The 26,746-nt window shown below is 52.5% G+C and overlaps 10 protein-coding genes across 10 annotated transcripts; 4 read left to right on the top strand and 6 right to left on the bottom strand.

Moving 5' to 3' along the window:
- The first annotated feature begins 828 nt into the window (after nt 1-828).
- On the top strand, nt 829-2,800 carry V1518DRAFT_417344 (uncharacterized protein). Its single transcript, XM_066904271.1, has 4 exons — nt 829-1,517; nt 1,576-1,678; nt 1,732-1,994; nt 2,047-2,800. Exons 1-4 carry the CDS (start codon nt 1,005-1,007, stop codon nt 2,338-2,340), a joined length of 1,173 nt encoding a protein of 390 aa, XP_066759575.1. The 5' UTR covers nt 829-1,004; the 3' UTR covers nt 2,341-2,800.
- V1518DRAFT_417341 (uncharacterized protein) lies at nt 2,705-8,765 on the bottom strand. The gene is made up of 13 exons (XM_066904270.1): nt 8,536-8,765; nt 8,413-8,478; nt 8,232-8,351; nt 8,023-8,178; nt 7,769-7,972; nt 7,462-7,721; nt 6,190-7,410; nt 5,496-6,134; nt 5,014-5,447; nt 4,828-4,959; nt 4,665-4,783; nt 3,709-4,613; nt 2,705-3,651 (listed from the first exon to the last, which is right to left on the bottom strand). Exons 1-13 carry the CDS (start codon nt 8,557-8,559, stop codon nt 2,790-2,792), a joined length of 5,142 nt encoding a protein of 1,713 aa, XP_066759574.1. The 5' UTR covers nt 8,560-8,765; the 3' UTR covers nt 2,705-2,789.
- Nucleotides 8,766-9,457: 692 nt separating this feature from the next.
- On the top strand, nt 9,458-14,017 carry V1518DRAFT_417336 (uncharacterized protein). Its single transcript, XM_066904269.1, has 2 exons — nt 9,458-9,657; nt 9,719-14,017. The coding sequence occupies exons 1-2, from the start codon at nt 9,642-9,644 to the stop codon at nt 13,567-13,569; spliced, it is 3,867 nt and encodes a 1,288-aa protein (XP_066759573.1). The 5' UTR covers nt 9,458-9,641; the 3' UTR covers nt 13,570-14,017.
- Nucleotides 14,018-14,315: 298 nt separating this feature from the next.
- V1518DRAFT_438049 (tRNA methyltransferase complex GCD14 subunit-domain-containing protein) lies at nt 14,316-15,596 on the bottom strand (the record flags this gene model as incomplete). The annotated part of the gene is made up of 2 exons (XM_066906345.1): nt 14,316-15,503; nt 15,528-15,596. 2 exons carry the CDS (start codon nt 15,594-15,596, stop codon nt 14,316-14,318), a joined length of 1,257 nt encoding a protein of 418 aa, XP_066759572.1.
- Nucleotides 15,597-15,771: 175 nt separating this feature from the next.
- On the bottom strand, nt 15,772-16,898 carry V1518DRAFT_417333 (Ca2+ regulator and membrane fusion protein Fig1-domain-containing protein). Its single transcript, XM_066904268.1, has 3 exons — nt 16,600-16,898; nt 16,117-16,552; nt 15,772-16,062 (listed from the first exon to the last, which is right to left on the bottom strand). The coding sequence occupies exons 1-3, from the start codon at nt 16,700-16,702 to the stop codon at nt 15,870-15,872; spliced, it is 732 nt and encodes a 243-aa protein (XP_066759571.1). The 5' UTR covers nt 16,703-16,898; the 3' UTR covers nt 15,772-15,869.
- Nucleotides 16,899-16,906: 8 nt separating this feature from the next.
- Nucleotides 16,907-17,964, top strand: V1518DRAFT_417331 (dihydrofolate reductase-like domain-containing protein). Its single transcript, XM_066904267.1, has 2 exons — nt 16,907-17,356; nt 17,410-17,964. Exons 1-2 carry the CDS (start codon nt 16,940-16,942, stop codon nt 17,929-17,931), a joined length of 939 nt encoding a protein of 312 aa, XP_066759570.1. The 5' UTR covers nt 16,907-16,939; the 3' UTR covers nt 17,932-17,964.
- On the bottom strand, nt 17,932-20,037 carry V1518DRAFT_417330 (major facilitator superfamily domain-containing protein). The gene has a single exon (XM_066904266.1). The coding sequence runs from the start codon at nt 19,756-19,758 to the stop codon at nt 18,028-18,030; it is 1,731 nt and encodes a 576-aa protein (XP_066759569.1). The 5' UTR covers nt 19,759-20,037; the 3' UTR covers nt 17,932-18,027.
- Nucleotides 20,038-20,076: 39 nt separating this feature from the next.
- On the bottom strand, nt 20,077-22,018 carry V1518DRAFT_394145 (Alpha/Beta hydrolase protein; the record flags this gene model as incomplete). The annotated part of the gene is made up of 3 exons (XM_066901792.1): nt 20,077-21,526; nt 21,580-21,809; nt 21,858-22,018. 3 exons carry the CDS (start codon nt 22,016-22,018, stop codon nt 20,142-20,144), a joined length of 1,776 nt encoding a protein of 591 aa, XP_066759568.1. The 3' UTR covers nt 20,077-20,141.
- Nucleotides 22,019-23,674: 1,656 nt separating this feature from the next.
- V1518DRAFT_417324 (Noc2p family-domain-containing protein) lies at nt 23,675-25,733 on the top strand. The gene has a single exon (XM_066904265.1). The coding sequence runs from the start codon at nt 23,692-23,694 to the stop codon at nt 25,666-25,668; it is 1,977 nt and encodes a 658-aa protein (XP_066759567.1). The 5' UTR covers nt 23,675-23,691; the 3' UTR covers nt 25,669-25,733.
- V1518DRAFT_417323 (vacuolar protein sorting-associated) lies at nt 25,650-26,510 on the bottom strand. The gene has a single exon (XM_066904264.1). The coding sequence runs from the start codon at nt 26,481-26,483 to the stop codon at nt 25,713-25,715; it is 771 nt and encodes a 256-aa protein (XP_066759566.1). The 5' UTR covers nt 26,484-26,510; the 3' UTR covers nt 25,650-25,712.
- Nucleotides 26,511-26,746: the final 236 nt, after the last annotated feature.

Below are 26,746 nucleotides of genomic sequence, written 5' to 3'. Positions count from 1 at the left end.
TTTAAGCTGGAGCGAAAGGTTGTTGAGACTTTTGGGGATGGTGATGCCGTATTGGAGGAGCCGGTCGCGGAAGAGCCCGTAGAGGCCGCCATTGATGAAGAGTTACCGTTTTTGGAAACTTTTGATGATCGCAGTCTGGCTGAGACTCCATCCGAGGCTAGCGCTCGTGCTGAGAGCGTTCTGAACAGCAGTGCTGAGAGGAACAGTTATCCTGACGAGTCGGCAGATGAGAACTTTGGAGTTTCGTTTGGAGACAAGCCGGAGTACGAAGAGAAGAAGATGACAGCGTATGTTCTGTCGGTCAACAACTACATCAACGACCGACGGCTTATGGATGTGGAAAGTCCAGATCCGACCAAGGACGACGTGTGGACGATCAAGTACGACATCTACAAGGCATCCCCCGATCATCCGTTTTTACAGTCAGATTACATTAAGGCCGTGCGGTCTCGAGACACAAACAAACCAACGAGGTCGGATCTTCAAAAGTACCTCCGTGGTCTCGGAGTGTCGGGACAGGTGTACGAGAAGTGGCTGGAGGCCAGAGATGAGAAGCTCGGGTACGAAGTATATACTCCGTCGCGGCTCGCGGAGCTCATGGAGCAGCACAAGCGCGCTGAGAAACCGCCGCAGGATGGCGGGCTTCGGTTCGCGGACTATGAGGAGCAGTCGATCGTTGGTGTCGACGAGACATGTACATAGACCAATTGTATCAAAAGTGTGTATATAATACAAAAGCACAATAATGGGATTGCATTACATGAATTAGTATTAGCCAGAGGACTCACATAGTAGACGCCTCAGCTGGTCGGGCTCGTCGATGCCGCATTTGGAGTGCCGGTCGTAGGTGCGGCTTCGACTTTGCTCCCGCGACCACAAAGTCGACGGACTGCAGTATTGGTGCTCTCATCCCACGCCAATTACCACGCGCTCCGCTCGCGGACAGTCGCAAAGTCGTCAGAACTGCAGTTGCTGTTGTTACGGCAGCCCGCGGGAACGCCGCAATGTCCGCGCCGGCCTCGACCGGCGAGCAGCAGCGTCCACCACACCAAACGCTGTCGCCGACACTGAATAACCAACAGCAGCAGCTGTCATCGTCGTCCACACTCACGGCGCACGCTACGCAATATCCTGTACATCCGCCGATCCTCGTGGACCAGCAGGCGCTCCGGAATGCAGCGGGAAGCTCGACGCACTTGGTGCCAGCAGCGCCAGCTACTGCTACGGGAATATCAGCTCCAGCGACTGCTGCTGTAGTGCAGACTGCGTCGACTCTTCAGAATGAAGCTGGAAATGTGGCAAATCGCACAATTGCTTCGACGGTCGCAGCACCGTCCAACCTGAGTACTCAGCCGCCTGCTTCTGCCACCGCACTGGCAGTCGCTGATGCTCCAGCTACCGTTTCCGCTACTACTACCACCGCCGCGCCGCAAGTCCGAGCAAAGCGGGGGCCGTACAACACAAAAAAAAACAAAGCTGTGGCGCCGAAACGGAAAATAAAACGGTCAAAAAGGAGTGTATGTGCTGGCGTTACGACTTGGACTGGAGACGCGGACTGACATTGCTATGACACAGGAAGATGAGTCGAACGAGGAATTCACATTCGATGGGCTCGAAACAAAGTCCGGACGGCGGGTGCATAAACCTCAGCAGTATGATCCACTAGGCGATGTCGAAGGTGAGCTTCGCAATGCACGTGCGGGGTGCGAGAAAAACTAACTCAGGTCACAGGTAAGAAACGGGGACTCCATTTTCGGCGCGATCTTCAAATCTGCCGTGTATGCCAGCGCGGCCATAGTCCCGAGTCGAACCTGATAGTGTTCTGCGACGGCTGCAACGACCCGTATCACCAGCTCTGCCACAACCCGCCCATTGGGCGCGCATTTATCGAGATTCCAGAGGCGCAGTGGTTTTGCTCGAATTGCCAAGGAAGGAGAACTCTCGACAAGACAACGGAGCTGAGAGGTACCGGGATCGGTCTAAGCGAGGCGGATGTATGTTTCTCATTTGCGTTAATCTTCTGGCGTGTATATTGACGGAGTTTAGAAACGGACGTACTTGATGTCGCTTCCCGTGCAGCATTTGGTCGAACTCATGTTGCTTTGTGAGAAACAGTTCCCTGGTCTCCCGATCTACCCGCAAAACTTGAAATCCGACACCAAAAAGAGTGCAAGCCACGCGCGCGTGTCAGGCGCCCAAGCCAAAACTGTTCTTCGGTCAGTCTTAGATGTGAGAATCCTGTATCATTCTTCATCTATTCAGTATTATATTAACCTTTCAGGATATAACACCACTTCCTGGATCGGGCACACAAATACCGCCAGAGACGTACCCGACTGAGCAGTTTATGGTGGATGACAACTCGGTGATATTCTCGCACGCAATATTTCGACTCGACGCCGCTTCTGCAGCCGAGAGTGCTCCGCTTAATCACCAGCAAAACGGCAACATGATTGGTGGATCTAATCACTATCCAACACACCTTCTGCAACCGCAGCAGCAACCGCAGCAGCAGCAGCAAAACATGCTGCAGTTTGGAGTCCAACAGCATGCGCTCCAGTATCAGTTTCAGATTTAACAGCATTACAGTTTGGTAACGGGTTGGAGTTTGTTATTCTCACAGTACATTGTTGGGTTTATGTGATTGACGAAAGGGCGTGATTTCCAATTATTCTTGATGTGTGTCTGTACGTTAATTATAGAGTGGGTTATGTGAGCACCAGTGTATTGTATAGTTTGTACATTGAATGATTGAACAATCACCTTACTTCAAGATACGAGATGCATGACTAGTTCGCCGCTGTAGTCAGCAGTTCGTCGTCCGAATCCACTTTCACATCGGCGTCACCTATCTCGGATTCCTTAGCGTCGGATAGTGGCTTCTCCTTCGCCTCTTTATCCTTAGCCGTGCTGTCAACATGCGCTGCCAATGGTTTCAGCAACGAGTTTGCCTTCGAAATCAGTTCTTTCTTCGTTACGCGAGCGGTGCGCGGACGTGGTCCCGGAACATGAACCTGCGCCACTACCACAGCGGGCGACTCCGTGACAAATGTCAACCCTGGTAACGATGGGACTGGCGTATTCCGTTCGAATTCCGTCACAGTCGCCCCAAGTTTCGGCGAGCCCAGCATCTCGACGCCCGATGAATCTGTTACGTCTCCGCCACCACCGGCGTTCTGCTGGCTCTCGATCTGCTCCTTGTCCTTGACTTCCCTTTCAAACTCAGGAACTTGATTGTACAACTTCATGTAGATACTCGTGAAGATATCTTCCATGCCCGTGGTCTGCGCAAGACCCGCATTCAATTTTCGAAGTTCAGACGCGTCTTGCAGGTAGTACACGAGCGGCGGTGGGGGCGACATCTTGCTGCACAAAAACTCTAGCCGCGCTGCGCGCGTGAAAAACTCGTCAATCTGTATAGACGTCATAGAAGTTTCCAAGTACCGCTCCGGCACGTCACACAATATCCGGAGAACCTGGACAATCGCCTTGCACAAGTGCTCCCAGATCTCGGTATGCTTCACCATTATTGTCAATTGTCGTCGCAGCTTCTTGGCCATTAGATTCAGTGACTCGAGGTCTTTCATCTGCTCCAAGAGGTCGATATAGTATGAAGTGTACCGGTAAACGTAGACAAAGTGCCGACCAGCCCTAGTGATTATCAACTTAATATGTGATCGTTTATAACTAAATTCAATCCTAACATACCTCTCGAATTCAGGCCGCCAAATACTGATAAATGACTTAGCTGACTTTAGCGCAAACAGACTCGCCATCTCATCCTTAGCACGCTCAGAATCGCCCAGAGCTTTATCACAAATAATAGCTATTCGATAAGTCGGCCGATGATGCCAATGCTTCTTATCAGCAGTCCTGAGCCTACTCAGAGTTGCAATCAGAAGATGGTAAAATCCTGTGCTGTCTGTCACTTCCTCGTCGGGATCTTTGTAAAAATGGCTTAACCTCAGACATGACATCGCCATGTCTAAATCTAACGTGCCACTTTGGAAGTACTTGAAAATTACAGATATCAGCTTGTAGTGCGGTTCAAAGATCGGATCGCCCGACGTTGTCTTCTCGGGTATGTAGCTCACAGCGTCTATGTACGCACGCAGAACAAGTTTCTCGTCTCTCTCAAGCTTGCCAAGGCATTTGCCGAGCATGTAATAATTCCGCCACTCCTTCGGATCCCGCTTTATCGCAATCTCAAACATATTTAATGCAATTTTAAGAATTCCAGTTGGCTGCACTTCCACATGGCTTGGCTGCTTGTACATTCCCGCCGCGCCGCTAAAATACTTTTCAAAGTCTTCCATATGATATATCTCCATATCATTTGGTGCTCGCGTCGATGAATACAAGCCATAGCCAAAATCGGTAAAGAAACCCGACAGCACCTGTGGAGGCGGTTCGATCGTATCGTGTCGAAGATATATGCTCATTGCCAGAAGATAGCATAGTAAGGCACGTCTCTGTGTCGCCACAACAGACTTCTTGTGGTCCATATTGAGCTTCTCGGCCGACCAAGTCATATCATCCTCAGCTTGGGCGTCATAAGTCTGGGCAAGGCCAAACCAAGATTCGAATCGATTGGTACTGCAAACTAGATCGTGCTATATACAAATATCAGTACTCGTCACAGACAGAACAACGGAATTTAGTACTTTGAAATAACGGATCGCATAATCCAAATCTTCTGTTCTTCCGGCCATTGTACGCTTTCGAGATCTGTACTGCGTGAGGTAGATTTGACCTTGGAGATAGTATAGACCGATTATCGCAACTGACCCGTTAGCAGAGAACCAAAATTGTTTCACTGAAACTCACCCTTAGCGTAATCGGAGTGGACTCGAATAGTAGACAACGACTCTTGACCCCTTATTGCCATCCTGATCACCTTGTGATTCAATGATTGATTCAAAAATCTATCGATGATGCTCTGGTTGTAGTATATAGCAGCTGTCAGTCGTGTTAGCACAAGTCATAATAACAAATCAGCAGTCATCCACATACTCTGATCTCTGCGCGGAACACCAATGACTTCACAGAACTTATCCAGAACTGTCTTCATATCTGATCGCGGCAGCCCTTGTGACTGTCGTTTCCGGAGTGCCAAATTCATAATAAACTGCACCAACTCCAAAGCATTGGTGCGGTCAAAAACCATCGGCTCTGCCTTGTGGTCGTAAGGATAAAAATATTCGGTTCCAAGTGTGAGTCCAAATCGACAGTGAATGCATTGCAATAATTCACTTTCAGTGTCCAAAGGCATATCAAATCGTAAAAGTTCGTTTTGTACTAGTCGTAAAAATATGAAGTTCGATAGAGTGCAATATTCTCTAATGCCAAGCTCTTCGTGAAGTAGGCTCAAGAGCCGAAGTAAAATGAAAGATGCATCAGGATTGCTGTCGTCAGTGACTGTCTTGCGTACGCATATATAAAGCAGACTATCGAAGATTAGCAGTGATCCAGAAATTACTGACTGAGACACTTACTACCAGGCTTGCACTAGCATCTCTCGAAATTTGACTTTTGACTTGCTGTAAGACGTCGTTTCGGATTCCGTAGATGAGCCCGCGCTTAATAAAGAATCCTCATGATATACAAAGGTATGGAGGACTCGGAGAAGTCTAACCAAGAAGGCCACAACCGGCGCAACATCTATGCCCGCAAAAATCTCGGCAACCAACTCGTCGTTTGCCATCATTTCAGTTGCCTGCGAGAGGAGCCTACGTGCCAAATAGAGGCATTTAAACAATGTGAGTACGCGGCGTTCTGATGACAATGATGAGTAATAGTCGCTGCTGAAGTCGTGTATAATTAATCCGAGGCTGGCTAGGGCACATCTGAACCCCTTTGCAGATTCATTTGTTTGCTGATATGCAGTCCTGAGTAGACTCCATATGTACAATCGGAATTCAAGCGACGAACGGTCCACGAACTTTCTCACAATATCCAGATCGATAGTTTCGCTGAAAGTGGTATCGGCATTGAGTAGCACAGCTTCTAAGATCTCGATCTTCTTAGAGAGGCTCTCATCGGACTTTTGAAAAATTCCAGCAAACAGTGATGCAGCTTGAAGCTTCGACAGTTGAGTCGCAACATTTTCAGCAGACATTCTCGGAATATATGGTCTGCAGAAAGGTTAACTGATATTGTACTAAGGGTCAACAACCAAAAGTAGCATACGTATTGGGAAGTTCCAACGAAGCCTCCGAATTATCCTTAAGTAGTGATGTTTGGAAAGTTTCTAACAGCTCCACCGCTCTATCGTGTCCAGCATCCATAATCTGTTCGTCAATAATACAAACCCAATCAAAACGAAGACGAGCTAGCGAAGACGTTTCCTCTCGAACGGAGCACAGCAAATCAAAAGTGAGAAATCGCCATTGATCAATATTTTCTCGAAGTTGCGCCAAATCAGGTGAGGAGTCCTCAGATCCAATATTATGTTGACTATTCTCAATGTATTCGTTCACAAAGAGTTCAAAAACAGACTGACAAAACTGTGAATACTTGTAACGATCCATTTCATTGCCGTACTTCGTAGATTCCAAAACCTTGTTAACAATCATATCGCCATAAAATAGAATGAGCTTGACGGTAGTTTTGGTCAGCGCCGTTGGCCACATTCGTTCTGCAAAGTAGTCCGTAGTGTCCGGAAGGAGTAACGCTTCTAGCCATTCGATCACCGCCTCCTTCAAGTCAAGCGTACTCCCATTAACCCTGGACGTGAATGCCTCCAGTTTTTCTGTTTCGTGAAGATTCGGTTTCGACTTTGTAGATTCTTCAAACATGACGAGATCGAGTAATCGCATTGCACCTGCGGTAGTGTTCTGTATGCCCTCTCCATATAAGAATATTTTGGCATTCGGTTCTTGCCAAGATTGCAGCTGTGACAAAAAATCTTTGAGTGCTAAATCTCGTGACGGCACGGCCTCAGACTCCAGGAAAGAAGCTGGGTTCATTTGGCCGAACTCAGTGTTGTAGGGCGCGATGATTTTATCGATCTGTGCGAAAAAAGCCGAATCACGGTCTTCTTCAACTGCGCCTGTTTTGTCTTCTTCAACACGAGCTCTTACTCGCTTGCTTGAACGTTCTCCTTGAACTTCAGTTATTTTCCGTTTCCTCGTTCTACTAGCCTCATCACTAGCATCTGCAGCCGTGCTGGTTCCTCCCTCCAGAGTAGTAGCGTCTAGCGTAGCTGCGCTGTGGCAAGTTTCCTCAGGAACTAGTTCATCAGCGGCTACTTCCCCCGTTGACTTGTCAGACTCCATGACATCCAGGTCGGTAGCTTGTGGTTCAACTTCAACCTGTTTTGGCTTCTCTTTGAACTCGATCTCTGAAGTTGTAGCTTCGGGCAATTTGATGGTGATGATGATTGGCTCAGAAAATATATCAACCGGTGTACTGCATTATATATTAGCAACTTTAAGGGAATTCCTTGATAGTCAAACTTACGTCTTAATAGATAGCTGTAAGAGAGTTTTACCGACGGATGTCCAAGTCCTCGTGTTCACAACTAAGTTGATGTGTTGCGGTTCTTCGTTAGCTAGCGCTTCGGATATGGTGCCCTCTATGTGGATCAGTGGTTGCAACCAGACAGGCGTCTCGGTATTTTTCGTTATGTAATTCTGAACAGCGTCATCAAGCTTCACGTGCTGTAAATTTTGAAAAACCGGACTGCTCAAAGAGCTCGCGTCACCTAGGCTTGAGAGCAGCTAGGAAATGTCAGAGCTGAATTGAAAATCGCATAGGTCTGCCATACCTCCTTGAGACTACACAGACCGACCACGTCATCTAGTCCGAGTGAAGTGTCTGAAACATCGGAATCACCTTCTGCAACAGCTTGTGCCGGACCACTAAGAGAGCACTCAAGTGTATATCTCGTCATTCGTCGAAGGTTCAGGGCCGGCATATATCTCGCAAGCTGTAGCCAAAATTCCACATTGCTTGACTCGTGGATCATCGCCTATAATGATGTTAGATATGAATCCGGGAACTGAACAAGACAGCACATGCCTCTGCAAATTCAGCAACTGCCTGAGCAAGTCGGTCGTGCAGCTCGGCTATGTTGAGTGATTGGTGACTGAGCTTGATCCAGTCGAGAACAAGCTGTCCATGATTCTTATAGGCAAGGTATTTCAGGCTTTTGAGTGAATGGGGAACATTCCCAGCCTTCTTATGTGTTAGCAGACGCTTTGAAATCAGACACAGTAGACGTCGCATACGATTTCTGTAGAAAAGATCTCAGCCTGAAAGAGCTCCGTGTAGATCGAAGATGCCAACTCCCACTCCTGGCTGTGGTGGGCTTTCAAGGCCTTTTCAAACACCTGGAACGCTTCCTCAATCTGCGGAATGTGTCAGTGTATGCAGCAAGGTTAACTATAGCTTGTGTGGCGTTATACGCACTTGTACTTCTCGTATCTCCTCGGCGCTTTCGTCTTCTTCCTCAAGATTCAACGCAGTGAACGCCGCCTGCCTGCAAGTTAGCCGGGGATCGGCCTTTTAATAGCACGCCTCACTGCAACTTACCGTACGTGATTTCTCTCCGGACATATGGCGCGATGCGAGAGGCGGAGATGGCGAATCGCCTTTCAACTTGCTGCGATCGCTGAATTTACGAGACTCGCGATGGCCCGCGGTCCCCTGAGCCAGTCTCCGCCCCTGAACGTACACTTCTGCAGCTCATCTTCACCGTCTCCAGTTGGCGGCGCGATCTTCTCTTCTTTTGCGACAATTTGGATTGTACTTCTTTGGTGTTGTCCCGCCTTAATCTCAATAGTCTGTCGTCTACGTTCTGCCTCCCCCTTTACCATCCTCAGCGATCTTGACTGCCTTGCTCCCCGCATTTCATACCACGCGGAATGATCTCACTTTCAGCGCAAGGCTGACTTCTTCGCAGAGCAGAGATAAATGCGTCCGACGACCAAACCGAATGCTTGTCTCCGGGCTACTCGTTTAGTGTTGCATGCGTTTAAATTCCTCTGCAGAGAAGTTACAGAAATTAGGGCGGACCTCGACTATTTGGAGGAGGGATCCTCATAGATTCCATACTTGTCCTTATGGTGCTTGTTAGAAGCTCAGTATTGTAATATGCCTTGTCGTACATGCCTTACCAGGTCCAACAGGTTCGGAGTACAGGACCATGTAGCAGACTCTGAATAGTAGGTTTCGGAGGAAGGAATCTTTGGCTTCAAAAAGATTTGGTATCCATACGTCGATACATTGTATTAAGGAAAACAAATCCATTTCTGCTCATACTCATAATGTAACGCACAAATAGCGGTGGCTGCGAAAGACTCGGTGTCTCCTCATGAGGGCTATGCAGCGCGGGGAAAACGCAAAGGCGGCAATGGAGCAGTGTGTCACGTTGAGATAAGTCATATTGGAGCCAGGATAGCAGCATCATGCAAAGTTCACAGCTGCGGTTTTATTCCGGGGTTTGTCCCATGCCGGGAACGTAGAGTCGTAATGTTCATCAGCTCACACGCTATCACGGCCAGGTGAACTGCAGCGGCTACAGAGAATGGTTTAGAAGGACTGCTATTAACAAAATCAATTTTGCTACCGAATTTTGAATCAGGCGCTCAGGACGGTATTCAGAACGGAGGCCGCTATGTCCAAATTGTGATCTCAACATGCATCAGTCGTTCGGTACGGGCTCCAAGTATCTTGAACTCAGCAAATCCCAGGTACTAACAAGTTCTTCAACCAGGTCACTCGTTATTGGTGCAGGTACCGCTCACTTTGGTGGCGAACCATGATATTCCACAGCCTGTCGCGCTACCGGCGGATTATACGCGCCTACCAGACACCGTTCCGACGCTCTCAGCCACTGTCTTTACCGATGTCGCACTGATTTTAAAGGCAGTTGAGACGAGACAACGGAGTATGGAGGCTGCGCGAGTGGCGGCGTTTGATGCGGTGAAGAAATGGGAGCTGTTGCATCCGAATTCAACAGAGCATGCGCGGACGCTACCCATTGCCGCCACTGCTACAGCCGGACCTCGGCCTACCATTCCCCAGGCGCGTAATCAAGCATCTATTGTACAGAACAGTACGTCACAGGAACAACACCGGCCGCAATATTTATCCTCGCCACAGTACACACACTACAGCTACTCGACCGGCTCTCATACCGAGTCACTCAACCAAGTCAGGCGAGCATCGTTACAAGCCACTGGGCAATTCAACCAGCCCGATAGTCGTCCACATTTACCACATGCCCAATCAACCAGTGCTTTGCCTTCTCCTACCGGCCCGCCTCTACCGCCCAAGCCCCCGGCGGCATACGCGTCGAGACCTGTTACTCTGCTTACGTTCCGGAGACCTTCATTATCCGACTTTCATGTGAACAACACGTTGCGTCGAATATCGGAAAACATGAATTATGGTTTGAGATCAACAGAAGCGGTAAAAGTGGATCCTGTTGCATACCCCGATCTGACTGGGAAACGGTCGTCGTATAACATGCAGCACAGCGACGAGGATATCGATGCCCAGCTAAAGGAGTACTTCTTGAAACTTGCACCAACATTAAAGCCATCTGCGTCAAAAACTGTGACAGAAGATTCAGAGGATAAGCCACGACCTACTACAGCGAAACTGATAGACTTTGATGAGCCTGCAGCTTCTGCGATATCATCAGTCCTACAGAGAGCAGCAAAGAATACTAGTTATTTAACGGATGATTTGCTAGGCGAGGAATCATTAATCGCAGATAAACTTGAGGACAAGGACGTTGCCGCTGACAACCACACACAGCCCGACACAGACGAGGAAGTTAAGGATGCTGCTATCTTGTCTGACAATGCCCCGACCGCAGAAGGTGTCTCAACAAATGACGCTAAGCTAGTATCATCGACTGCACAAGTCTCTGAGCAGTCTTCTGTCGCCAGTCCAACCGAGAGCAAGGATCGAACATCAACTAAGTTTTCTGAGACGATATCTCCAGAGTCCGACACACTGTTTGGCGAGCCTTCAGATTCGGATGCGTTATTTGATGTTCCTGGTGCCCATTCGCAAGAAATGGAGGGCCCTGCAGGTCCTAGCGCTGCGGAAGCTGAAATAGCGTCAAAGTATGCGATTACAAATGAGTTTGCCAATGTTGTCCCGGAAGGATCATCTGTGGAACGATCACGAGTGTTGAGACTCGTGCCTACTGATTACTATGCCACGGGCGCTTCCCGTTCTTCCTCCGCGACACCACAGCCGCTTGCAACACCCATACATGGGGAGCGCACACAGGATCAGCACACACAGGATCAGCAATCCATAGTATCAACAGAACCTGTTGTAGCAGAGCCAATTAATAAGGCCGATCCGAATGCCGAGGACGAGGAGATCGCCGAGGACGAGGAGATCGACGAAGCCGCGCTTGACGCCTCGGAATTATTCAAGAACTGGAGAACATACGACGATATACAGAATCCTATTGGAAAGGAAGACGATATCGAACTTGATTACATCCATAATACGGCAGAAGCGGGATTGGATCTTGAGGAGGAAGCCAAGGCTGCTACCACCACAAATCCTAATGGCGATCCATTGGTTGGACAGGAGACTCCTTTCCGGCAAGTTTCTGTTGCTGTATCGCACATTCACAGTGAGTTTCCCGCCGTCGTGGTCGAAGAGCATTATGCACAGTCGGAGCTAGAGCCGGAGATGCCAACTACTCAAGAAGACGATGAGTATGTACCACCTACGGATGACTATATATCACCGGAGGTTGCCGAAGCTGCAGCAAACAAGACGCCGACGGAGTTTAGCGACAACGTGTGGTCTTCCGTTTTCAGCATGCCGCATGATGAAATCAATTATAGGACGGCGAAGGCATTTTATGCGCCGGACGAACAGTCTCAGGATACAGAAACTGGACGAGAAAACGCTGAGTCTGTGGTTTTTGGCGACGTCGATGAGCTGTCGGCAGACTTCTCAGAGGGCGAACCAGCTATGCAGCCTGCTGACGGCGAAGTAGACAGCCCAAATGCGGAAGCTGGATCACCCGAACCATCCAAAGCTCTAGAAACGACTTCCGAAGTCATTGACATGACTACGGTAGAGAGCGGAACGAGGGAGCACGCGGTATTAGAGGAGACAAAGTCGGATGACTTGATTTACACGGAAGTGTCAACACCAGAAGCACCTACGACGGAGGACGCAGTTCGACCAATTGAAGAACTTGATCAAGCGGATGCCGAAGCTGTATCTGATGCCGTTGTCCCCGATGAGATACTGGAAGCAAGTTCTGAAGATGTTGCGAATTCATTGGTATCTGCGTCTCATGAGACCATATCAGAGGATCCTGTGCTTGAACAGCGAACATCCGGGGAGGCATTACCTGCCGAGTATACACCAAACAAAGTACTAGCGGCAGAGGAATTAGTAGCCACGGAGCCAATGGCCGCAACGACTGACGAGCCTGTGATTGGCGAGCTTATGATGACAGCAGAACCGGTCGGGGCGCCAGCGACTGAAGAAGTGATGAGTACCGAGCGTACGGCTGGAGAGCCTGCGAGTCAATTGCCATCTATAGAGGAAGTTACAATTGCGGGGACTATGCACGATGAAGCTACGATCGACGAGCTCGTGTCTCAGGAGCCTGCTCCTGGCGAGGCTACTTTTAATAAGTTTGCCTCTGGACCGAAGGAGCCCGCAGTCGAGGCCCTTGTATTGGATGAGCCTAAGTCCGAAGAAGCTGCGACCGAGGATCCTACCATCCTGGAACCTGCTTCCCAAGAGTCCGTCAATTACGATGCAGCATCAGAAAAGCCCGAATCTATTATCGAGACACCTGCGCCTGGGGACTCTACAATCAACACCCCTGCAATTAACGTACTTCCAGGACCCAGTGCTGCCGAATCTGTGGATGCTACTTTCGCCTTGCCGCCACAATCACCTCCAAATGCAGCATCGGAGAGCGATGTATCCGAAGGGCACGGTTCTATCGTCATTATTGACTCCCCGGAGCCGATAAGTGAGGCTATTCCTGCTGAACAACTGGAGATAGCTGAAGCAGCCCCTGCAGATGATATTGAAGCAATCGTCGAAAAGCCTTCGGAGAATGCAGAGAGCATTGTGTGTGAAGTGACCACTCTTGACGTCCCTGACTTGAGTGAGAAGGCAGTTTCAGCAGTTCCAGATATTCTTCAGAGCGCCGAGGAATTGACGGCTGCAGATTCCGAGCCAGAATCACTCACCATGACAACCGGGGTCACAATACCAAGCCTCGACGCCACTAGTACAGAACAGCCCACGCAGGATGAAGCGGTGGTTCAAGCTCAGAATGCCGCTCCGGCGGATGTGCCATCTGAAACCACTAACGACGACGGCGATGCTGATGATGCTGCCGACGTGGACATTGAGGTCGGCGAGTCTGCTAAGGCGGCTGATGACCTCGTGGACGAGACTGTGACTGTGACGCCGGAAACTGAGGGTGACGATGACAGTGACGAGTCTGCGCAGCCTTCTACCGAATATACTAACGTGGATGAAGGAGACAGTGATGAGGCGTCACGGGAATATGAAATCATTGATTTCCCGCTCGACAGGAACGTGTGGGCATAAGTTTGGAGTTCATGTGTTAGATTGAAAATAACAATGCAAATGCGATCATATCACATTTGCAACTCGGAGAGCGGTGGTAATGAAGACTAGTGGAGGGGCTGACATCCTACAAAACTACCGCTCGCATTCTTTGACATCGTGCAATCTATGTGTCTCCATCCCCACTGATTGTTCACCATCGCTTTCCAAATTGGCCGGGGCACGTTCAAACCCTTGTGAATGTGATTCCTTCGTCCGAGAGCTATAGAAAAAATACAAGTTCGAATGCAATTACGTGTTCGCTGACCTAGAGCTACGACTACAACGGCTGAGACGAGAAGTAGAGTCGTGCAGTAGCGATTTCAACACATCAAGGCTATGATGCACAAACACCGCACGTATCAGCATTATTCATCTTGTGTTAACACGATCCGTCCTCTCTATCGTAGTCGTCATCACACCTCTAGGTCAGCGAAAATCCGGTAGCCTCAGCTTGAAATTCGTCGCACTTCAGGTGTATCAAATCATGTTCACTAGGCTGAGTTTGCCCCGGCTCGTTCGGAAAACGGATGTCAAAAACTGATGGAAGTGTACGCAAGGTGCGCATGAGGACTGCAGTGCTAAGAACTGATTATCGGAAATGTTGCTGCTCGAGACCCCTATGTAATAGCGTCCTGCATTCAGTCCATTTGTGTGAAGACATCGCAAAATAAATGAACCAGCCAGAGTATAGAAAACCAATCATAACTTTTAATATATGTACAGATCTATGATACATTATCCTCTTCTTCCTCATTTACAGTGCTGATGACATCCAGAATAGGCGGCGGCTTGTACGCGAATGTGAGATACGACGTGTGCGTCTTGAGCTCAGCCTCGACTTTCGAAATGTTCGCCCACTCATATCCTGCCTCGCCTTCGCGAATGCGTTTGCCTTTACCCCAGGGATTATAGTCTGTAGGGAGATACGGCTTCGGTGGTCGCTCGCCGTCGTCCTCTGCTTTGCGTTTTGTGGTTGTGGTGTCCGGATCTGGGGAGACATCGACGTTGTCGAGCACGACGCCGTTGTCACGCGCCTTGCGCTCGTCGCGCTTGCGAAGGCCTTCGATGCGCCGACGGTTAATATCACGTAGCCGTTCGATCGCATCGTCGGGATGCCGTACCATCTCCATGCGTGACTCCCAGCGCTTGCAGGAGACCTCAACCATCTCGATATCAAGCCATCCTTCCTTGTGTAACGACTCAATCGTCCGCTGCACCTGCTCCATGCACGGCGAGAAGCAACATATGCGTGTAATCTTGGTCTTTGAGATGCAGTTACTGAGATGCGGAATCGCGAGCCATGGTGATGGGAGGTCAAGAAACACCGCGGAGGCGTCTAGGAAGGTACCGGCGGGTACGTCGGCCGGAATGAATCCGTTCTGGCAGACATCGCCATGCGAGCATTTCACCACTCCTGCAAGCCCATGCTCCTCAATCTCTTTACGCGCCATCTCGTAACGCGGCTGATGAAACTCAAACGTCCACACGCGCCCGCGCTTTCCCACCGTTCGCGCCAGCGCATGCGTGAAGCTCGCACTGCCAGTTCCAGCCTCGAGCACCACGGACCGCGGGCGGATGCGTAATCTCTGCACAATGAATGACGCATCGGGTGTATAGACAATCTGGGTGCGGTGCGGGAGAGACATGCTCCATAGCTCGGGCGTTGCGTGGAGCAGGTGGATGAAGCCGGCTTGTGTGGATGATGAGGAGGGTAGTTGTGTGCCGTAACGTGCGGAGATCATGGCGTTGTGCGGAAACGATCCGAAGCGTGTGTGCAGCGCGGAGCCGGCGACAGGGATGATTGGTTTGGTGTTGTCGCGCGTGAGCCAGGCGAGCACAAGACCGTCCTGCGGGGGGATTGTAGTTTGGAATTCGAGGAAGAGGGAGGGAGTGGTGGCGGGGACATGTTCATTCTCTTCGGGTGCAGGTGCAGGCACCGATGTTTGCGACGCCGGCGCTGCTGCTGGTAACGCAGCGGACTCGACGGTGGTGGCTGTGTCAGCCATAGTTGGCGGGTGGTTGCGAGGCATGAGGCGTGGAGAAATTTGGGAGATGGATATGTTTTTCTCGAGACGAAGGTTAAGCGGCCGCACGCAACGCGGCAGTGCCCCGTTTTGCTGCTATTGCACGGCATATCCCATTGGTTGGATGGCAAATAGGACTGCAAATAGAATATGTTTTCTGATAGCAAATGCAGTGCTGTCAGAGTTCATTACGCACGTCTATACACTTAAAGCAGAAAATACCGAGCCACTATATACCACAAGAAACACCCCACATCACGCGTTAGACGGCTCCTCGAGCTTTCGGGGTGGCATGGAGTGCGCGTCGAGGATTGAGGAAATGACAGAGCACGCTGTTGCAATCACTAGGAGGGCAAAGGCGGCCCAGCCCATTTGCGACATGCGGGTGCCGCGCACGACGGACACGGCGTCAGAGGTCGAGCCTTCGACCACGGCGGAGAGGGTATCGCTTGAGAGATCACGTTAGAAGAGAAAGACGAAAAGAAAAGGGAAGGAGGAGTACCTGACAGTGTAGTCCCATGTTGCTCCGATGCCCCAGAGAATGCTCGCGATTATCGAAGCCCAGCCCGCAATCGTGTCCGCGGTGAACGAAAAGAGCGAATGCGGATTCGCCGCAAGCATGCGCGCACAATTTGCAAGATGCGCTATCGCAATAATCACCAAACTAGCAATCGGCAACCCCGGCCGCAGCAACTTCTTCGTCACAACAGTGCCAAATGTTAGCAAGTTCACTGTCGCGCCGGTGGAAGCCGTCACGGAGGTAAACTCTTCGAGCGTGGTCGTGTTTGCGATCGGCGTACAGGCTATAGTGGTGTTTGTGTATGATGCGCAGATACCGTAGTAGCTTGCTTGGACATAGGCGTTGCCACTAACGAATTTGACGGCGTAGACGGAGGAGTAGGAGGCCATGGAGGAGGTGCAGCCGAGAATTATGAAGACTGCGAGAGTTAGCAAGAGAACAGAGACAAGGACAAGTTGAACATACCAAGGAGAATGACGGTGATCGAAAGAAAGAGAAAGACAGTGGCGCGGAGGAACCGCGTGGGCTGCTCGAAGAGATAGCGACGGTAGTAGATGAGAGCGGCCATGGCGATGGTAGCTGCTGGGGCGGGTATGGACAGAACATGGTGGACGGGCGAGGGGAGAGGTATATAAATGCAGCAGATGAGCGAAGAGAGTGCAGAAATGAGGCACGGTGGCGAAGACCGAGGCAGGGTGGATCCGTTTCGGTGAGGGGAGTTGAACGTGCGTACAGCCCATGTGGGAGTTCGTGAAGCAGCATCCATCGCCAACACCCCCTCGCACACGACCATCACCTCACCACAATGTCCGCACCCCTCACCGCGCTGCCCGCGTCAACACTCTCATTCCTGGCACCGTACCTTCCACCGCCCCCTTCTTCCATCTCCAGCTCCTCCTCGACCTCCGTCTTCGTCACACTCACCTACGCAAGTAGCCTCGATTCGCGCATTGCGGCCGGCCAGGGCCAGCGCACCGCGCTTTCCGGGCCCGAGTCTAAGAGCATGACTCACTACCTCCGTGCGCACCATGCCGCAATTCTGGTCGGCGGTACCACAGTCCGTGTTGATGACCCCGCGCTCAATTGTCGGTACCCTGTCGCGGTGCCTGCGCCGCATCGCGGGTTCCTGGGGTTTGGCGGCGGCGAGGATCCCGAGGCGACGAAGGCGGCAGAGAAGGCAAATATGGCAGCGCAGTCGCCGCGGCCGGTGATATTAGACCCGGTGAGCGCCCGGAGAGGAGGGGTCGCAGTGGGCAGCACTAACACTATGTACAGAACTTTGGCTGCGGTCTCACACCCTCGTCGCGCGTGATGCAGGTCGCACAGAACGGCGAAGGCAAAGCACCATGGATCCTCGTCTCCGCCAAACGGGCATCTGCATTCACCGACTCTGAGCAAGCATGCGTCGCCACGCTAGAAGCCGCCGGTGCTGAAATCATCCCTGTCCCTGACCTCCTCGGCAGCGAAGCCGACGCCGACGACGAACACGACGCGTGGAATGCGTCCTGGGAAGCCGTTCTTACAGTCTTCCGGCACCGCGGCATTCCCAGCGTCATGGTCGAAGGCGGCGCTCGCGTCATCACGAGTATGCTCTGTGCCGCCGTGCACGACCCGGAGCGTGGCCTTGTCACGTCGCCTGTGTGTGCTGTCGTGCTTACGGTCGCGCCGGTATATCTTGGCAAGGACGGCGTCGAAGTCGCGCCTGCGCGCGCAGTGGACCGACTCATGAGTGTGCGCTGGACGCAGCTTGGCCGCGATGCGGTGCTCGCAGCGCTGAGCGACCGCTTCAGCGTGTAATAGGAACGCAAATGACAATATATTAAACTATTGCACCAACACTGCCAAAGATTTTGGAGACCTTATATACATGGGAAAATGGAGAATAACGCACGCTTAAAGATTAGGTGCGTACTTGGAAGCGTGGCGCAGGCGCTTACCGTAGACGTAGAAGAGGATAGGGACGGGGGCGAGAAGCACTCCGATGCAGCCGAGCAGGGTTCCAGCCCACTGCACGCCGAGGTTGTTGAACATCGCCGTCGCGAATAAGGGGAAGCCGGCACCGAATCCAGAACGCAGCATGGTGTTGGCGGCGATGGCGGAGGCCGCAAACATGAGGTACGCTTCGACGAGGTAGGTCAGGCAGGTGAGGAAAATGAGAATGATGCCGCAGCCAACAAAACCGCCTCCGATAGTGGGCACAATCCAGTGCACATGCTCATGGTAGGCACCGGTCCAGGTGAGCCAGAACATGCCGATAGGAAAGACGAAGCCACCAATCATAGCGCCTTGAAGACGCATCTCGGGGACGGGGCGGCCACCGTTGGCGGCGATAGCACGCAACGTGCGGGGCTCAAATGCAAGCACGATGCCGCAGCCGATGAGCTCGCCGATGACCATACCAAGGTAGGGGAGCATGCCAACGGAGGTGGTCATGCCGTAACCTTCGATGAAAATGATAGGGAAACACTCCAGCAGGAGGTAAAGGATACCGTAAACGAACGCCGTGTAGATGGTGATGAGAAGCAGAATGGGCTCGGCAACGAGCATACGCAACGGACGGGTGAAGTTCTTCTCAATGAGCTCTTTCACGTTCAAATCGACGCGCTCCTGGCGCGCGTGTATACCCCAGTTACCGGTGATACGACGCAGACGCGCAGCTTTATTGCATAGCACAGTCGGCGCGTATGTCTCCTCGATGAAGAGTAAGACAACGGCAAAGGCGAACCAGCCCATGATGCAGGTGAGGTACTCCGTCCAGCGCCAGCCGAGGTAAGAACTGACGATAAAACCGCCAACGATAGGAGCCATAAGCGGGCCAGCAAAGACAGCGGCAGAGAAAATAACCATAGCGGTACCACGCCAGCGGTTGCCAAAGATGTCCGCAAAGGTGGCAGGGACGACGGTGAGAAGGGCCGCACCGAAGAAACCGCCAAAGAAACGGCAAATCATGATGGTCTGTAGCTCAGCGGCACGGGCGACGGCTGTGTTGAACACAGAGAAGCCAAAGGTACCGCAGATGGTTGGCAAACGACGGCCGGAAAGTTCGGAAAACGGCGCCCAGATGAGCGGGCCAGAGGCGAAACCCAAGACGTAGAGGGACATGCCGAGGATGGCGACTACATCAGAGACGTGGAATTTTTCTGCCACAACTGTGACGGCGGAGGAGTAGATGGAGGAGCCCCATGCTGCAGAGAAGGTCGCGAAGCCGAGTACCGACATAATCTTCACTTTCTTGATGATGGGGAAGTTTTGGGGGTGTTCCGGGTCGTTGGGGCCATCGAACTCGACGGTGTAGATCTCCGCGTCGGGCAGCAATGGCGGGTACTCCTTGCCCGCACCAAATGCGGGCAGTGGCTTGCCGCTCTTTGTGTACTCAAGGAGCGCATCCTTCGGCCCGACAGCGACAGTTTCGTTGGCGATGGAGCGCGCGGTCATAACGCGCTCCAGCATCTCAGCGTCATCCACGGACTCGTGCGACTTGGCAATGGTCAGCGGGATGCCAGCCTCGGCGTACTCCTCGCGCATCTGCATGGTCACGACAGGGGCGAGGTCCCCGACGTCATCGTCGTCGGGGAGAGAGCTTTGGGAGCTCTTCTCGGCGGTGTTATCAGAGGAGTCGGTCATTGTGGCGGGTATTGAAAGAACTGTGACGGGTATGTATGAGCCTGACGATGCGAATACCTGACAAAACAAGTAGCGCGACGACAGCAATATTTAAGGAGTTCAGTACAGCCGGGACGGTGATAAACAACCGCCGGAAGGCGTGTCTCTGACCAGTCCCCGAGCCTCCGAATCACCGACTCTCGGCCATTCGCTGACACGGCTGCTGCAGTTCAGCAAGTACTAAACCCGCACTCGGGGCTTTCCGTGCGGCGCGCCGTGAACTGCCGAGCCTCGCCCCTGGCGGCTGCGGCTGCGGCTCGGCGCCGCGGAACGCCGAATTTCCGCGCCGGAGCAGTTATAACTCCGCTCCGTGATGACGTCATTCAATAGTGCGCATACAAATTCTAAACTGTCCCATCCACACCGTCTGCCCCGAACAGAATCGCGCGCCACGCGGCGAGCCGCCGCGAGTGCACGCGTGCGTCCTCATCCTCACTCATCACGACCCATGAACCCTCCCGTTCCCCGCCAACCCCCTCGTGGCCCAGCACCCCGACAAGTGCAGAGGGCCACGGCTCCTCCCCGTACCCATACTCTATCCACTTGCGCGCCATGCTCCGCGACGTGGCCGCCTCAAACTGCACGTCGACGCCTGGCAGAGTTGCAATTCGCTCGTCGACGTTCCCAAACAGGTAGAGCACGTCCACAAAGTGGTGCGAGTACCCATGGTACATCTCATCCCCGAACGGGTTGCGCTTGTCAAAGTGGTAGTAGTACGCCGGCGTTGCATGCTTGCCGGTATCGTCGTCCGCACTAAAGTCCGGCGCGTGCTGTTCGCCCCACCGCGCGAGAAGATAAGTGTGCGAGTGGAAAAACAGCGCACCTAAAAAGTGAGCCACCCGCAAGCGGTGCTCCGCGCTCGCTGGCAGGACCGTTACCACCAGCTTCCGCGCCGCCAGCACCAGCGCTGACAAATACGTCGCCGCCTTGCTAACAGCCAAAGTCGCGTACACATCCAATTCATACGCGCGCAGGAACTCCGGCAACCGCGCCGCCTGCGCGGCGCCAAACATCTTGCTGATCTGGCTCGCAAACACGTAGTTTGGGTTCGTCACCTTCTCCAGGACCGAGTCGTACAGGTTCAGAAACACTGTCCCCTCAAACTCGCAGTCGCCCGTCATAAACGACTCCAGCCACGCACACTCGTGCGTGCGCCGGCACACGTCCTCGAGTGAGTACGCGGTCTTGAACAGGTACCCGTCCACGACTGGGTGCAGCAACATCGGACTTATTCCCGACGCATTCGCAATCGCGTCCGCCTTCACCTCCCGCAATGCGTCCACGCGGTTCTGGCCCATTGTTACAAACGGCCACGCACTCACCGTGCGCCGATACAGCGTATCAAACGCGCCTTGCTCTTCCGACACCGTCGTGCACGAGATTGTCGATGCGTCGCCACTCTGCAAAATCGCGCGCCTGAACCATGGCCGCGGCGACGGCGTGATGTCGCACACAATCATGTACGACAACAAAATCGCACCAGCACTCTCCCCAAATGCAGTAACGTTGTCGACATCCCCGCCGAATCCCGCACCGTGCTGCTGTATCCACTCAAACCCGTTGATCGAGTCCCACACGCCGAAATTGCTCGCAGGTTCCTTCAGCGCAGCTGCTTCCGCAAATAGCTCCCGCGACGACAGAAACCCGAACGCGCCAAGGCGGTACTGCACTGCACACGTCATGATCGGCCGGCCCATCTCTATCGACGTATCAACCAGTCGTGTGCAATCTGTCTCCGTTAGCCTCGCCATCTCTCGTCGATCGCCTCATCCTTGTACTAACCCTCTAACCCCGTGTTTGCGCCGCCGCCGACCTTCAGCCCACCACCGTGCAACCACACCATAATTGGGATCTTCGCTGCACCATCTAGCTCTAATGCAATCTTTGGGATCGTCAGCGTCATGTTCACGCATTTTAAGTCGTCGTAAATATGTCGCGCTGGCGGCAGTGGCACATTGCCGTACGCCTTGCCGTCCTGAAAGTTGCTGTTGTACACCTGCGGGCATATTGCTCTGCATTGTCAGCCATCATCTCGTACTGAATGTGTTTTGCAAGCTCACCCGTATCGCGTGAAATCGCCATCCGAATCCGCAAACGAGTGCACCAACACGCTCTGTCGAAACCGCGCCGGCACGCTCGCAAATGGCACTGCCCGGAACTGCACAACCCGCCCGCCCGTCCCGCGCTCAACGCCAACCATACGGCCTAGCTCCGGGTGCATAAACTCATACCGCGGTTCCACGGCATAATCGAGGTTCGTCGGCGCCGCTGCCGCGGCGGATACTGCTGCTGGTGGAGTTGTGCTGAGCAGTGCGGTCGGGAACTCAGCGTCAGAGCCGAGCGCCATTGTTGCCGTCGGTTCCGCAGCCAGTGATGTTTCTACTTCTGCGCTAGCCATTTGTCTAAGTTCTCGTAGTCGTCATACGGGCGGTGAACCTGTATCAGTGCATAACAAGGCGTCGTTCGGCTGTGATGCTTAATTATTGTACGCCGCAGCTTCTGGCGTTGCCGCCCTGCCCCTGAGTAGCCCTAATCTCCCGTCTAGCCCTACTTTCAAGGCTCAATCTTCCACACTGACGCTCCGGGCGCAACCCTTAGCATCTCCAGTTGATTACTCAAATTCTATTACTTCCATCTGCATAGCGCCCAATGATCAGAATGCGAATTACGATCATATTGAGTCGCTGAACTCACCAAGCTGCACTTGAACATCTTCCTCCTCATCAGGTCCGAACGCGGGACCACAAACTCGGACTCATACTACTGTTCGAGTCCTATAAATCAACAAAATCGACTCCGCTAACAAATCGGCGGAGTTGCCAGCTCCGGGTATAGAGGATAAATAATCACGCGCTGTGCAGATTTGAATCAGAATACCAAATACGGACCAATAGTACAAAATAGATTGCCAATACAACGAAGAGATCAATCAAGATTGTAATGTCAAAGTCAGTAAGAGAGAGTGTTCGTACGATTGACCGTTGCATCAATCCCAGATTTGTCATTCAAGTACCATCAGACGGCCATCTTAACATCGTAATGGTTACCAATACAAACTGTGGAACTTGAGGGAATAATGCTTCCTCCGCCACTGGATACTGCTGGCTGGCCTGTCATCGGATCACAACCGATGAGTCTGTTACCTTTAGCCAGTATGTTGCAATATCTAAATCTTACGCGGAATACGAAGTGATTGCAGAATACAACATCGGTAGCCGACAAATATCAAGGAAGAGTCCGATTCTTCTCCCCCCACTGCTCGACGTAGTCTGCGCCGTGAGATAGAGTCAGTGTACGAGTAACTATAAGAGAGATAAAAGTATTCTTCATATGAAGTCGCAATTATCATCGTAATGTTGCTGGTATCATCACTTGTGTCGGCGAGCAATGTCGCCGTATAGCCATAGTCAGCAGTCCTTCCTTCCAGCAGAGCAGTATTCACGAGGAACTATAAAACACCATCCATATAGTCCATGGGATTCTTGTATGTTTCTGTCTGCTCTACAGATGTCATGAGCTTTGGCGTGATGCTACCATTGATGCTGTGAATATGACCGCGACTGGTGATCCCAAATGGAAACCAACTGTTCCCCGCACTGATATCTATTGAACGCGTTCGCGGCAAGGCTTCAGCAGCCGTCGATAGACGCCAGATTTAGTCCGATGTACCGGTAAGCGTACTCCTACAAATCCAGCATCAGTACAAAACGGATGCCATCCCTGCAAGTTGCGGTTATTTAGCTAAGAACAGAAAAAATGAAAGCTGGGAAGTTGGTTGGGTTATGAAAAAGGTGGGAGGAAACGCGCCGCACAGTTCGCGGCATGCAAAAAGTTTGCAATTCAACACTGCGTAACGGGTCCCGCCGCGCGCATTCATCCAGACATACCAACGCGATGGCGAAGAAATCGACTAAAAAGTTCCAAAAGAACCACCTGAAGCGCACGATCGGCCAGCGCAAGGTAGAGCAAGCGTACAAGAAGAAGATCTCGTCAAAATCGCCCGGTTCTCAGAGTAAGCGGCGCAAGGCGGAGGAGTCTGCTTATATCGGCAGCGACGCGGGAAAACAGAAAGGCGCCAAGAGCGGTGACGCGGGGATCGCGGCTGTTGAACAGCTTTTTGAGGGGCATGATGAAGATGAGGAGGTTGAGCAGTTTATCAACGAGGCCAGCGGGGACGAAGGGGATGCTGATTTCACAGCGTTTCTGGATGATGAGGATAAGGCTGCGCTGAAGGACGACTCGGATGACGATGAAGAGGACGATGAGGATATTGAGGACGACGAGCTTGTGGACTCTGATCAAGATGACAAGGCGGATACTGCGGAGCTGTCGAAGCGGGATGTCGCCAAGTGGCGGAAAGGTATGATCGAAGAGCATTCCATGCGCGCGCTGAAGAAGGCGACCATCGCGTTCCGCGCTGCCGTCAACGTGAACAACCAGGACGAGCAAGAAGGTGAGAGTACCGCACGGAAGAGCAAGTATACCGTCACCAGTGCAGATGTGTACAACGACATCATCATGACGGTGCTCACCCAGGCGCCAGAGGTTCTCAGGCACCATTTCCCCGGGAAGACCGACTTGGTGGGCAAAAAATTTCGCACTGCGGTTCCCATGCTGAAGTCGATCGCGACTAGTCTGTTGAAGCTACTTGGCGAGGTTAGCGAGAAGAGCACAGTCGCAGTGATTCTCCGAGCCGGGGAGAAGTTGTTGCCGTTTTTCAAGAGTTTCAGAAAGCTTGTGAAGCAGTTTGTGCGCTTGGTCATCGACGTTTGGAGTACTGCGCAAGACGAAAGTACGAGGCTACTTGCGTGGGTTGTCATCCGGTCAGCCGCCGAGAGCAAGGATCTGCTTGAGCTGTGCATGAAGACTTCCTACACTGGCATGGTGAAGAACAGCAGGTCGTCAACGACACACACGATGCCGCTGATCAACTTTATGAAGAACACTGCGGCCACGCTATATGACCTTGACGCGGAGACGTCGTACCGTATCGCGTTTGACTATATTCGGCAGCTCGCAATTCACTTGCGTCGCAGTGTCGTGCACAAGACAAAGGACTCTTACAAGGACGTCTACAACTGGCAGTTTGTCCACTCGCTTGATTTCTGGCGCAGAGTGCTTTCAAATCAATGCAATATTGTTCGCGAGGCCGAGATGGGTGCTCCCTCGCCCCTGCGCCCTCTCATTTACCCGTTCGTACAGGTTACCCTCGGCACCATGCGCCTGATTCCCGCGGCGCAGTATTTGCCACTACGCTTCACCCTTTTCCGAGCTCTCGTTGACCTGTCTCGTGATGCAGATGTTTACATTCCGCTGCTTCCCACAATCACTGAGGTCCTCGTGTCCACAGCGGTCACACGTGCCGGCAAGCCGGGCACTCTGCGCTCATTCGACTTTGACCATAATATCCGAGCCGGCGCGCAGTACCTCGGCACTCGCGTTTATCAGACCGGCGTGTGCGAGCAGATTGTCGAGTGCGTGGCAGAGTTCTACGGCGTGCAGGCTAAGCATATCGCCTTTCCTGAGCTCATCGTGCCGTGCGTGGTCACATTGAAACGCTATGCGCGCCGGCGCGACGGGTTGTCGACCAGTGGTGGCGGCGCGGACGGCGGCGCACGCAAGCACGAGAACGCACGGTTCGAGAAGCAACTGCTCGAGCTCGTGGAGAAGCTCGAAGAGAACAGCAAGTTCATCCAGGAGCGGCGGCGGAACGTCGAGTTTGCGCCGGGCGACCGCACGCAGGTGGACAGGTTTTTGGAGGATCTCGAGTGGGAAAAGACACCATTGGGCCGGTATCTGCAGGTGCAGCGCGAAGTGCGCGCTGAGAGGCAGCGGCTGCTTGCGCAAGAGAATACGGAGGAAGAAAAGTGATGAGTGTATAGTACATGCTACAGTAGACCCAAAAAAGTCATTGATTATTCTAGTATCTTATAAAATGCCTTGTATGCATGGTCGATGTCAAATAGTAATTGCCGCGCCTGCTCATCTGTGATCTCGTCCGTGGCCTTCATGGCGTTGAGCTTGATGAGCCACTCGATGATTTTGGCGCGGCCGTCAAAGTCGCGAGTTGTTACTGCGTTCAAACTGGTCATGAGCTCGCCGAGCAGTGGATGCAGCTGGTCCTTGGCTTTGTAATTCAGTTTAAGGGCGTCCATGAATGTGATAAAGTTGCCAGTAGCGTCGGCCGCTGCCCGCGCGGATGCGGCAGCGCTGCCACCTGTGGAGTTGGACTGCATTGGCGTGTGTGACGGCGCGGACTGGGTAAATGAGGACTGGTGTGCAGGTTGGCTGGCAACAGGATTCTCGACAGTGGCGGGAATGCCGATGCGGAGGCGCGAGATGGCAGAGGGATACTCGATGTCGTATGCCTGGCGAAACGTGTCGAGGTCGCCAAACTCGGCTGCAACTTGTGGGGAGCGCAGGATGGTGGCATACTGTGCCAACAGCCGGTTGCAGATTGCGGTGTACTCCGCCTGCGGGAGAGTGTCCTTGACATAGGCCTTTTCGACAAAGTCGAGAGTAACGATGATTGCGTAGATCTCGGCGAGCGACTCGTAGAGGTCGCGTTGGGCAGAGGTGCGGTAGAGCCGCGCCTCCTCGTCGAGCGGGATGCGCGAGCGCAGGCTTGTGGTCGCGGAGAAGGACGCTGTGGAGGAGTAGGCTGTCGGCGCGTATGGCTGGCTCATGACTGTACGTGTTATGTGGTGTGGAGTTGATGCTGGAGTGGCGAGCACGATAGCAGTATGGCAATCGGGTTCGCGTTCGCGTTCGCGTTTGCCTCGTACTCGGATCGTACTCGGCATTCACCCGATTCACATTGCTTGGCTGCGCCTGGCCTCGTCTTCTCCCGACGCACTTCATCAGCTCCTACTTCTCTGCGTCTCCCTTCCTCCTCCGTACCACACACTCCCTCCCACGCCTGATCCCGCACCCGCTCGGCTTGCTTTTG

The sequence above is a fragment of the Limtongia smithiae genome (genome assembly GCF_038497785.1).
Source record: "Limtongia smithiae strain NRRL Y-17922 unplaced genomic scaffold V1518scaffold_6, whole genome shotgun sequence".
In the NCBI taxonomy this organism is placed as follows: Eukaryota; Fungi; Ascomycota; class Lipomycetes; order Lipomycetales; family Lipomycetaceae; genus Limtongia; species Limtongia smithiae.
This window is presented reverse-complemented; position numbering and strand designations above follow the sequence as displayed.

Excerpts from the sequence above, each read along its gene's own strand:
- V1518DRAFT_417344 (XM_066904271.1), top strand. The coding sequence starts at position 1,005 with ATGTCCGCGCCGGCCTCGACCGGCGAGCAGCAGCGTCCACCACACCAA. Across the intron at positions 1,518-1,575 it reads TAAAACGGTCAAAAAGGAGT|GAAGATGAGTCGAACGAGGA; the intron begins GTATGTGCTGGC and ends GCTATGACACAG. Across the intron at positions 1,995-2,046 it reads TCGGTCTAAGCGAGGCGGAT|AAACGGACGTACTTGATGTC; the intron begins GTATGTTTCTCA and ends GACGGAGTTTAG.
- V1518DRAFT_417331 (XM_066904267.1), top strand. The coding sequence starts at position 16,940 with ATGTCCGCACCCCTCACCGCGCTGCCCGCGTCAACACTCTCATTCCTG. Across the intron at positions 17,357-17,409 it reads GGCCGGTGATATTAGACCCG|AACTTTGGCTGCGGTCTCAC; the intron begins GTGAGCGCCCGG and ends CACTATGTACAG.
- V1518DRAFT_417323 (XM_066904264.1), bottom strand. The coding sequence starts at position 26,483 with ATGAGCCAGCCATACGCGCCGACAGCCTACTCCTCCACAGCGTCCTTC.
- V1518DRAFT_417324 (XM_066904265.1), top strand. The coding sequence starts at position 23,692 with ATGGCGAAGAAATCGACTAAAAAGTTCCAAAAGAACCACCTGAAGCGC.
- V1518DRAFT_417330 (XM_066904266.1), bottom strand. The coding sequence starts at position 19,758 with ATGACCGACTCCTCTGATAACACCGCCGAGAAGAGCTCCCAAAGCTCT.
- V1518DRAFT_417341 (XM_066904270.1), bottom strand. The coding sequence starts at position 8,559 with ATGTCCGGAGAGAAATCACGTACG. Across the intron at positions 8,352-8,412 it reads AGGAGATACGAGAAGTACAA|ATTGAGGAAGCGTTCCAGGT; the intron begins GTGCGTATAACG and ends CACATTCCGCAG. Across the intron at positions 4,784-4,827 it reads CCACTCCGATTACGCTAAGG|TTGCGATAATCGGTCTATAC; the intron begins GTGAGTTTCAGT and ends CTAACGGGTCAG.
- V1518DRAFT_417333 (XM_066904268.1), bottom strand. The coding sequence starts at position 16,702 with ATGGCCGCTCTCATCTACTACCGTCGCTATCTCTTCGAGCAGCCCACG. Across the intron at positions 16,553-16,599 it reads GATCACCGTCATTCTCCTTG|TCTTCATAATTCTCGGCTGC; the intron begins GTATGTTCAACT and ends TAACTCTCGCAG. Across the intron at positions 16,063-16,116 it reads ACATGGGACTACACTGTCAG|CGATACCCTCTCCGCCGTGG; the intron begins GTACTCCTCCTT and ends TGATCTCTCAAG.